This window comes from Sinocyclocheilus grahami, unplaced genomic scaffold (genome assembly GCF_001515645.1).
Source record: "Sinocyclocheilus grahami isolate Dianchi unplaced genomic scaffold, SAMN03320097.WGS_v1.1 scaffold61.1, whole genome shotgun sequence".
NCBI classification, from domain to species: Eukaryota; Metazoa; Chordata; class Actinopteri; order Cypriniformes; family Cyprinidae; genus Sinocyclocheilus; species Sinocyclocheilus grahami.
The window spans coordinates 3,579,789-3,590,714 of NW_015505240.1; the positions used below are offsets into that span (position 1 = coordinate 3,579,789).

The following is a 10,926-nucleotide window of genomic DNA, read 5'->3' on the forward strand; positions in this document are numbered from 1 at the left end:
TGGTTAAAAGTGTCTCTATATGGCAAGTAGTTGGAGGTGAGGGGCTAAAAAAATAAGGGCTCCATGATGTCAGCTGTTCAGAGTTACCTTTGATGAAAGATTCTGCTTTTTCTTTAGAATTACTGTATAAAGACAGTAAACGGGGTCAATCTTTGCTGACTTTGAAAGATAGATCGAGTGGTTTTTCAATTTTACACATCACTCTCTCAATCACTGAAAATTTAATCTCAAACAATAAATCAGCTAATTTCACACGTGTTCGCTAACAGATCCAGCCACACGGAGGATAATTTCTCACCCGGCGAGTCATGCACTAGATGACGCGAGCGTTCTGGCTGCCGCTGCGCTGTGTGACCCACGTTTGTGGTCTTATGAAGGAGACAGAGAACAGATTGGCTTGTCAGAGGTTCGTTTTCGAGCAATGTTTGGTTTAAGTGCTACATTGTAATGAAACTCAACATGATAGATGGAGTTTGCTGGAGCCGCTGCACTGCTGACTCATACTGTGGAGAATGTGGAAGGGTCACTGCTTGCAGGAGGAGGTAAAGAAGAAGAGGAGGAGGTTGGGGCCCCAGAGGGCCCCAGGGACCCAACATCTGGATAGCTGACGCGACCTATAGCGACAACACAATGAAAACGGTGTGAAACACGAGCCGGATCCGGAATAGAAAGATTTGGATCTAAATCCAGTCTGACACTAATAAAGGCAAGAGATATTGAAAGAGTTTTCGAAAGAATCGGGAATCCAGCATCTGTCTGGAGCTGCAAATCTCAAAAACAGACATGGCCTTGTAAAACTCACACACACGTCTGCTTCGGTCATTAGTGAAGGGAAAAAAGCTGGAGGGAAAGATTAAGAAACGGTGCATTAGTTAATTTGCTCGAACTTCACCTAAACTCTTATATGCATCATTGCATCCCATTAAAGTGGTTATTTAAGCAAGAGATGCTGATAGATTGTGAATAAGAGGTCAAGGTTTGGCTGGATAGTGGAAAGCACGTACGAGTAAAACAAGACAGCAAATTTAAATGTGCTTACTTCTAGTAAGCCATAACAATATTCACAAAATATTATGTCCTTATTGCTTTTAAAAACAGTCACTTGACTAAGTGTAAATGAAGTGTAAACCTTCCATGAGATCTAATCATAAATAAGGTAAGACTAGAGAATACTATGATGTGCGTTTTGGAATGTTGAATTGACCAATCAGCATCCAAGATTGGAAATTTCCATTTTATAATGAACAATACTGGTGTATAACTCAACACCACTTTCACCTTTATTAAACACCTGTGATGGAGTGTGACTGCCACCTAGTGGACACATCATGCAAACACGTTTCTAGATTGCATATTTTGCATATTAAATTATCTTTTTCCCATTCAACATGAATTTAGAATTATTATTATTACTACTATTATAGTAATTAAAAAATATTTTATCAAATGTCTAATCAATACAGAAATATATTACTATTGCACTGTAAAATAAAAATAAATATTTAATCATTTTCTTTAAGTATTTATGGATGTCTTCATTTAAAATCATGGCGCTATTTTGACGAAAAACCCAGAGACATTAAAGATAGCTTGTGCAGTGAAAGTCTGTATATGTAAAACTCACATCCCTGCTTAATATTATTTTTATGGAATATACATGCACGGTATATTCCAAACTGTATGCATGGAATACCCTATATTCCAGTATTCTATTCCAAACAAGCATATTTCAAATAATTTCCAACACAGAATCAGAGGACTTATATTTGAGGTTTATATATTGGGACAAATATTTCTGAGGATAATTATTTAAAGAAAAGCTTATGAAAAACAAGTTGTCTTTGGAATATTGTTTGCAGATGAATCATACACAATAAGACAGGGACTGTAAATTTCATGTGGTTTTTTAATTTTTGTTTTGGAAAATATACATAAATTGCTAAAACATACAAAGAACTGAAAGCTTATTTTCTTAATGGTGCTGCAACAAATAGCAGATATATATTACACAAATCCTTATTTACAAATCAAGGCATTTATTGTTTTGAACATATGAACAAATTTACAAGAACACATGCAGATATGCGAAGCCGCCTTCTCCAGTGATTAAAGATGGCCGTCACATCTGCATGTTCACCTTCTTTGTTTTGGGATGACTTTGTTTCCACTAGTGGCCACCGGGATGAGAAGTTTCCGATACTCCAGCGGAAGATATTTCTCTATCAGTATATTGACAGGCGTGCTGTCTGTCACAAAGCCCTGCCTGAGAAAAACAAGAGAAACAAGTACTTGAGCATGATAAACAATTTGACATAAAAACAAGTAATATAACTCCATCCATCTTAAAGGAATAGTGAATGACTCACAGTGAATGGGTGCCGTCAGTATGAGAGTCCAAACAGCTGATTAAAACACCACAATAATCTACAAGTAATCCACACCACTCCAGCCCATCAATTAACATCTTGTGAAGCGAAAAGCTGCGTGTTTTTAAGAAACATCAAGACATTTTTAACTTCAAACCATTGCTCACGTCTAAAAAAATGAGTCAATCCATAATATTGTTTCTCCAGTAAAAAAGTTATCTAGTCGGAATCAGGAGAGAAATGTGCAAATTAACAGTTCTAAACAAGTATGTCTGTGAATTTTGTTGTGAGAGGACAAATGGGGATGGGGTGTTATTATGGACTCATATTTTGGCCAGAAGTGACAGTTTAACCTTAAAAACGTCCTAATGATGGATTTGTTTCTTACAAACACACAGATTTTCACTTCACAAGACATTAACTGATGGACTGGAGTTGGGTGTTGATTATTGTGATGTTTTTATCAGCTGTTTGGACTCTCATTCTGACGGCACCCATTCACTGCAGAGCATCCATTGGTGAGCAAGTGATGTGATGCTCCATTTCTCCAAATCTGTTCTGATGAACAAACAAACTCATCTACATCTTGGATGGCTATTCCTTTAATACTTACCTTCTCATGAGGAGCTCAAAATCTTCAACCTCAATAGTTTTACGTTTGGCGTGAGTAGAGTACGCTTCCAGATCATCTGCAAGCCGTTCAAAGTACTTCTTAAGACTAAGAGGATTAAAAACTAAATTTAAAAAAAACACACACAAACATTGGAGGAGATGTAACTTCAAATATTCATGCTGCAATAGGGAAAATAATTGTTCCCTAAATGCTTACATTTCATTAATGGCAGGGTAGATGTCACTGGCCACCCTGGTTTTGGCGAAGTGCTTGAACATACTCATGACGTAACTCTTGGGAAGAACATCAACCCCTGTCTGACGCTTCTGTCTGGGGGCTCGTTTGGCAACCTGAGGGGCAGGACTGAGATAAATGGGTTTTAGATTTGCATTAAAAGACACTGTAACATGGACATCGGGAAAAGGAATGTTAATGGTAAATTACCCAGCATTCACTTCTTTAAGGGCTGTTGGCATAGCCTGCTCAATAGAACTTGTGAAAACTCTCTTCTGTCTTACAAACGCAGGAGTTTTCACGGACAGTTCTGAAATAAAAGAAAAAAGCACTTAACGCTTAAGTAAATGCAAGTTATCCTAGTTATAATAATTAGGTAAAACTGACTTACAAATCATTCACTCAAAAGTAGGGATGCACGATGGTGCATCCCTACTCAAAAGATTGTAATACATTTAACAATAAATAAATATTTATCATAAGTAATGATAATGAAGAATTTAATTATTTTAGTACAAAGAAATTTGTGCACATTTTTAATGTATTGGTTGTTATACTAGTTCAGGGGTGGCGAACGTCGGTCCTGGAGAGCCGCAGCCCTGCAGAGTTTTGCTTCAACCCTAATCAAACACACCTGAACAAGCTAATCAAGGTCTGAAGGGTTACTAGGAAGCTACAGGCAGGTGAGTTTTAATTAGGGTTGGAGGTGAACTCTGCAGGGCCGGAGTTCACCACTGCTGTACTAGTTCATTGAAATGAACAATTCAAATGAATTGATTTGTTAAAATGAATCGGATATTGCTGAACCAGTTCATTGAAGTGATTCACTCAAATTAACTGACTTGCTAAAAAGATTTAGGTGTTGTTGAACCAGTCCATTAAATGATTCACTTAAATGAACTGATTCACTACGTATAACTGGATGTTGTTAAACCAGTTCATTGAAATGATTCACTCAAATTAACTGACCCTGCGTCCCAACTTTCATACTATCATGAACGTTCATACTAAAAGATTTAGGTGTTGTTGAACCAGTCCATTAAATGAACGGATTCACTACGTAAAACTGGATGTTGGTAAACCAGTTTATTGAAATGATTCATTCAAATGCACTGATTCACTAAGATCAACTGGATGTGAAAGTGGGAGTCACCTGCACTAAGAGCGTCGTCATCATCGTCCTCTTCCTCCTCCTCTTCCTGTGCAAGTTCAGGGCTCTGACTGGCTGACCCAGAGTCCATCAGCTCCTCCTCCTCCTCTGATTGGTTTAGTTCTTCTGGAGCGTCATCATCTTCTTCAAACTCTGGCACATCTTCCTCAGCCAGACTAGCCTCATGTTGCTGTGACCTCTGCTCTGGTGTGCTGAGCTCTGCTGCAGGGTGGAGCTGAGGAAACTCAGGGCTGCCCGGTGGTTCTCTTTCTTCATCTGAAAAGTCCTGTAAGTCTCTGTTCCCATCTATAAAATCCAAAAGATCTGAAGAAAAACACATTACGTTTTTAGCCTACACACAAACTGAATTATCCATTAATTTCAGTTGTCACTGGTAGGGTCGCGATAACCGCAATATCATAATACCTCTCTTGTCTATTGACAAGCCAACTGCAGAAGAATGCAAGAACCGCGATATTTGCGTTTTCTTTTTCCATAAGGTTATGCCCTTCTTGTTTTACACTTCGTACATGTGTACCGAATATTAAATAAGTTAGTAATGATAACAATGTGTACTATGCTGATTTGTACAGAGGCTCCGTAAATGTGCACTTAAGCCTAAACAGACAGTGAATGAATGAGAGAGAGATCGACTGAGCGCGTACGATTACCTGCGTCTATCCTTCAGCCGGAGTCATATTCGTGAAAAAAGGTTGTCATGTCCAAGGAAAGTGAAACCTCTATCTTAGCATCGACGCATTGCTGGTCAGCTGAGCCTTCTAAAGTGGCGCTCAAAGTTAAAATGATTTTAACAGCTTGTTTCATTACATCTCTCTTTGAATGAACAGCCCGTCCACAATGCACAGGTGAAATATCCACAGAAAGTCCAATCAGATTCGAGGATCAGAACTAACTGTTATACATATAGGCTAACAATTAATAGCCCAACGATCTTATTGTCAGGTCTATGTTCTGTTATGTGGACCTTTTTTTTTTTGTATTTTCTTCTGTTTACTTCACCTCCTGTTTCAAAACTCTATTAAGTTACGTTTTCATTGGTTTCTGAATATGACATTGTTACATCGCAACACACATTTTATATTTATATATATGTCGATATTACCACATATCACACTATTGAGCCACTCAAAATTACCGCAAGGGAAAGACAGCCCTAGTCACTGGTGAAGAACTTTGTGATTTTATCACTTCAAGCAGTCCTCACCTTTCTCTCTGGGGTTCAATCCAGCTCCAAAACTCTTTGTGACTCTCGTGGCAGCTGGAATTCCCAAGACAGAGCCTCCTCCCTCTGAGCGGTGAGCTCTACGAGTTATTCGCTCTAGATACTGTGAGGTGTCTGGGTTCTCTGTTCTATGTTCAGCTTCAACAACCTCCTCATCCTCGATCTCCTCAACATTCTCATCCTGAACTTCCTCAACCTCATCTTCCACAACATTCTCATCCTCAATGCTGTCATCCTCAATTTCCACAACTTTCTGATCCTCAATTTCCACAACGTTCCCAATCTCAACTTCCTCCACAAATTCTCGATCTTGTAGCTCCACATCACGAGATTCAGGAAGTGATTCTGTCATTGCCTGCGTTGGAGCAAGTACAATATCATCTTCTGGACTCAAAAACATATTCTCTTGGGATGAAGGCACCACATCTTCCTCATCATCATCCTGTGATTCCAACTCATGATCTTTTCCTTCTTGAATTAAAGGTACTGAGTCGGGAATTTCACTGGCTCTCTCAAGCTCATATTCTCTCTCGTACTCTGCATCCCTCTCCATCTCTGCAGACGGTCCCGCTGTGTCGTCTTTTTTAGGCTGGACGTAAAGCTCTGTGACATCATTGAGGCAGAGTGTGAACTTCTGCCAGGAAGAATCTTCTAGGGTTTTTCCATCCTGAAATAAAGAGTGATCTAAAGGAGAGAGAAACCATTTCAGGTACAGACAAAATAGGACGTATGCAAAATTTTAGACTTAGTTTATGTAAACCTTGGTTGGGACCCTGCTCCAAGCATCTCTGAACGGCCTCATCAAATGCATCCACAGATGGCAGCCTCCGATTGGACACCTTCCTCTGAAGCCCTACCCTCTCAATGCGCTTCTCTACAAATGGGGTCTTCAAGGTCAGGTTCAGGCCACTGCCAGAAAATAAATTTGAATGGATCACACAAAATGCCTCAATCGTGCAATCAATCATTACATCTTCTAACAGTACGATACATTGTATTATAATCATTATTCAAGCATATTCGTCTGCAACCTTTTTCCAAAATGGATACATTTAGCCCAGTGTTTTACTTAATCTCCCCAACCTGGCAACCATGTGCAAACCCAGCACTGATCATCTGAAAACACCTGCCAACATGTAAGTTGGAGTTCAGCCATCTCCACTGTGATATTTTTCTCAAATGAAAGTTTAATACAGCCAGTCTGTTTTCTTTCTGTGACTAAATCTGCAAGAAAACCTGAACTGTAACAAATCCAAACATAAACCTTGACTATACTGTTTGCAATCATGACTGCCGATGTGCTGAAAAAATGCACTTGCGCTGTTGTTTAAACATCATTTGGAAAAGTGAGAATCAATATTATGAATTTCGCTGGATTAGCTTTTGAGAGAAAGTTCTTTAAATGTAAAGAGTGTGTGTTTTTATATAAGTATATCTAGAACCTAAATGAGGTCAAATAAACCATGCGAGTTGACATTTTCTTTTTATTTGTATTTATATAAAATGCAATAATTCTGATGAAATCCAAAAATAAATTTAATGACAATAATCATGCTTACTGATCATTTCTAAGCAAAATAATTGTGATTATCAGTTTAACCATTATCGTGCCACCCTACCATGTATTATACTGCAGTTCCTAATAAATTTAACAAGCTAGTAATTATATTTACTTTCCAATACCAGTTTTAGTGACTAGGCCGGTCTACTGGGAAATAATGGACAAAGCATTTACCTTTTTGAGCCAGAAGACCAATCTAAATCTTGAGATGCATCCGCTTTCTCCTCAGAGATATCACCTTTATGAGAGACATGCGAGACGTCCTCTGAGAATATAGAAAAAGGGTTATATGATACCGAGTTACTTTTTGAACATGTGACAAATTATGTGCCAATATTCCAATTCATATGTATAATGCCAGTATTCAATTCCAAACATAGACAATCTTGCTAACACATATAACAGGTGAGAATGGGTGAAGCACCTGGCAGTTGATCTAACTGTTTCTCGAACGCTGACGCACTGAAGGCACGCTGTGGTCTCCTGCGGCTCAGTCCTCTGACCACATGCGTCAGGGGTTCAGTGTTCAGAGTCAGATCAGACAGCTCCACTCCAGACAGACCTTCACTGAGGAAAACACAGACACATGAGCACAACATGAAGAGGATTACAAGTATATGTGATTGAAGAGGTACTGACGTTCTCTCTCCAGCGCTGGACACACTGGCCTCGGCTGGATTCGGCTCTGATGCTTGAAGTGCAGGCTGACCAGACATCAGCAGTGACGCTTCGGTCTCTGAAACAAACATGGGTGAAACATTTCATTTTTTTGACAACTGCCTGTGCGAATGTTTGAGCTGGTAAAGTTAATGTGCTAATATTTAATGCAAATTCTTTAAAGAATTTTTAACTATTTAACTTTAATGTTAAGAACAACTATGTGTTTCTTGACATTTATTAGTTCATTCCTAAAACCTTGGCAGTGAGTTCTTATTCACCCATCTGAATGATCCCCCTGAGCAGACCACGAGTGGTCATGTCCTCATCATACACTGGGGACGGGACCGTCACAGGAGGGTTCGTATTTGGCACCATTGACCTTGGCCGTTTAGGTGAAGGGAGGGGTGACAGGGAGGCACTCTGAACAAAAGAAAAAGGTATTCGGAATGTAATCATGTAGAATATGCATTTGCAACATATTAAATCGTTTATTTAAACACCACACATACCTCATGGAGCTTCTTCTTGAGTCTGTGTCGTAAGGCAGATCCAGGACTCTCCAGTCCAGGGGTGTTTTTCAGCCTCATGCTCCGCCGTACATTTGTTGCACTGGAACACATTTTAAATATATATTAAATACATATTATACACACAAATAAAAGCAATACACAAAGTTTACAGGGATGAAATGATGAAAATCAGTTCTAAAATTCTCTCTCTCTATGGATGTTTTGCATTGTTGTGTCTCTGATGGTTTTAGTTAATCATTTTAAAAGGTAACAATGAATAAAAAATACAGACTTGAGAACTTTCTGTTTACAACTGGTATACTGATAATATAACTTTCCCTTTATACCATTTTTGTATTTATCCGTTTTTTGTATGTATTTATCCGAGTTTGCATAAACCATTCGCTTAAAAGCAAGCAAAACATCTCAAATTAAGCTGAGTCACTTTTTAAACATATAGTTTAACTTCACTGTTAACTTTATTCAAGTGGAAGAGGTTACAGGAGACCTTGGTAACTCCGTGTGCAGAACTCTCCTCAACAAAACCCGAGCAGATATGTCGTCTTCTGTTGAATCCATCGTTTCTTATCGTAGTTTATCACAAAATGAAATATTCTCGAAAGCTACAGAACTTTAACAACATAAAAATTCAAGTAAACAAAGAAAAACATCGTCCCTTCTTTCGTCTCGGGTTTGAAAATGGAAGTCTCACAACTCCCGCTCGTTCGTTCAAGTGAATCTCGCGAGATTTTGTCAATCGCTTTCATTGGCAGTGTAGTTTACGGTAAAGCACTCAAGAGGGCGCTCTTCGGCTCGGAAAACCTGAGCTGCATTCAAATCTCAGAGCGATTTGTGAAGTATAATGTAACGAACCTGACATACAAATGAAAACCAGCACCAGTAATCTGTAAAAATGATTTTAAAAGCTTTATTCATCGAGCACATACCACTCAATGCTCCTGACCAACGTTGAGAAAAGTATCTTAAACCACGTGACAACGCAAGTCTTTTGCTTTCAGTAGTTATAATAAATAGTTTGCACCTAAATAATCACACCGTGGACATTTAATGTAAAAATTCTCAAAATTAAATTACAAATAAGATACATACTTTTCTGTAACCCACACCCCGTTTGATTCTAAAAGCTACACAATGCTTTCAAGCTTTGGATAAAAATTGTCCTGAAGTGTGTATTTGTACTTTTATTGTCCATGCTGACCAGAATGCTGGTTTGATTTTTCCTGTACGAGGAAATTGTAAAGGTTTCAAATGCAAATATATTCACACACATCCTCCTGAGAACCAGAAAAAAAAGTTGTGTGGTTTTATTTTTTATGTCAGTCATTAACTTACATTGGTTGGAGCATAAGAAACAAATGGAGATAAAAATATTAAATTCATATTTTATTCTATGCCTTGTATTTTATTATATGTCGTTTTGTAGAGGGCGCCAGGACTAAGTTACACACAAAAATAAATAGACATGAAAATAGGCTACATATCCGTTTTTGTTACAAAATAAAAAAGTAAGTGGTTTCAGCTTTTAGGTTTCAGGCTATTTTTAACCAAACTTTGTTCAAAGATGATTCTCAACTATGTTATAAAATATATAACCAAATGATTTGATGTACTATTTTACTTTATGAAATGTGTGCGTAAAATGTCCATATTAAATTGGTATTCCCATTCTACACAATGTGTATATATAATACATTGCATCTAATTTGCATATTAACGTGTTCTTGGGGCAAACCAAGATAAAGTAATAACTTGCCAACATTTTCATAAGAATATCTCATATGTAATAGGAATATTGATCTATAATTTCTTTCCCTGTTGACTTGTTTCCCAATTCATATTCATATTCCAACTCATTAATATTCATACACGTGAGCACTAATACAAACACACTCGAACGCAATCATGCACTCATACAGTATACATGCTTACACTTTTATATTACCTAATAAATATAGGCTGTAAGCATTGAAATAAATGATCAAATCTGAAGACTATTGAATATTTCTGTATTTCTGCGTAAATTATATCATAATTTTAATGAAACGTACACAATAATGCAGAATCTATATATAGGCCCATAGTCAGAATGATACCCTTTGGTGGACTGATATATTTTCTGTCACAGAACATTTTTTTATAAGAAAAATATTGTTAAAATCTGGATAAAACTATTTCTGACATCCTATTTAGGTGAAAAATATTTTTTGTAGCTGTCTGGTTTTCTGAGAATAAAAGGATTTAACACTTATCCCTGAGGCACATGGTGCATCCCATTTTCAAATATATTATGTAATATCTCAAAACAAAACAAAACAATTAAATGGAATGGTAGACATTACTTTGGGGGTTCGCCAGTTGGTGGTTGGGACATGATGCTACTACGTCTTAAATGGTTTAAAATGGCTTCCACATATCTGTCCACTGTAGTGACCACTATGCATCAGACCAAGCAGATGAGTGTTTATGATCAAACGTCCAAACATTTGATATCTCTGAAAAGGCTTGAATGAGCCCTGTACAGGACATCCAGACTTTAAACCGAGGCATGTATGATCACAGAGAAATTCAC

General features: G+C 37.7%; 1 protein-coding gene across 2 annotated transcripts; it reads right to left on the reverse strand.

Annotated features, from left to right (window-relative positions):
• Window positions 1–1,904: 1,904 nt before the first annotated feature.
• On the reverse strand, window positions 1,905–9,055 carry cenpt (centromere protein T). 2 transcript variants are annotated; one of them, XM_016271286.1, is made up of 13 exons: window positions 8,829–9,055; window positions 8,337–8,438; window positions 8,106–8,247; window positions 7,807–7,903; window positions 7,592–7,734; window positions 7,342–7,432; window positions 6,367–6,515; window positions 5,589–6,290; window positions 4,367–4,687; window positions 3,424–3,523; window positions 3,196–3,342; window positions 2,980–3,084; window positions 1,905–2,263 (listed from the first exon to the last, which is right to left on the reverse strand). In XM_016271286.1, exons 1-13 carry the CDS (start codon window positions 8,913–8,915, stop codon window positions 2,134–2,136), a joined length of 2,316 nt encoding a protein of 771 aa, XP_016126772.1. In that variant the 5' UTR covers window positions 8,916–9,055; the 3' UTR covers window positions 1,905–2,133. The 2 variants fall into 2 exon arrangements, with proteins under 2 accessions (XP_016126772.1, XP_016126773.1); XM_016271287.1 differs by having other exon boundaries at window positions 8,337–8,436; window positions 8,815–8,903.
• Window positions 9,056–10,926: the final 1,871 nt, after the last annotated feature.

What these genes read in the sequence shown, in the direction of transcription:
- cenpt (XM_016271286.1), bottom strand. Translation starts at nt 8,915, where the DNA reads ATGGATTCAACAGAAGACGACATATCTGCTCGGGTTTTGTTGAGGAGA. An exon ending in CAGGGGGATCATTCAGATGG is followed by an intron (nt 7,904 to 8,105) that starts GTGAATAAGAAC and finishes TGTTTGTTTCAG; the next exon opens with AGACCGAAGCGTCACTGCTG. An exon ending in TCCAGCGCTGGAGAGAGAAC is followed by an intron (nt 7,735 to 7,806) that starts GTCAGTACCTCT and finishes TGTTTTCCTCAG; the next exon opens with TGAAGGTCTGTCTGGAGTGG.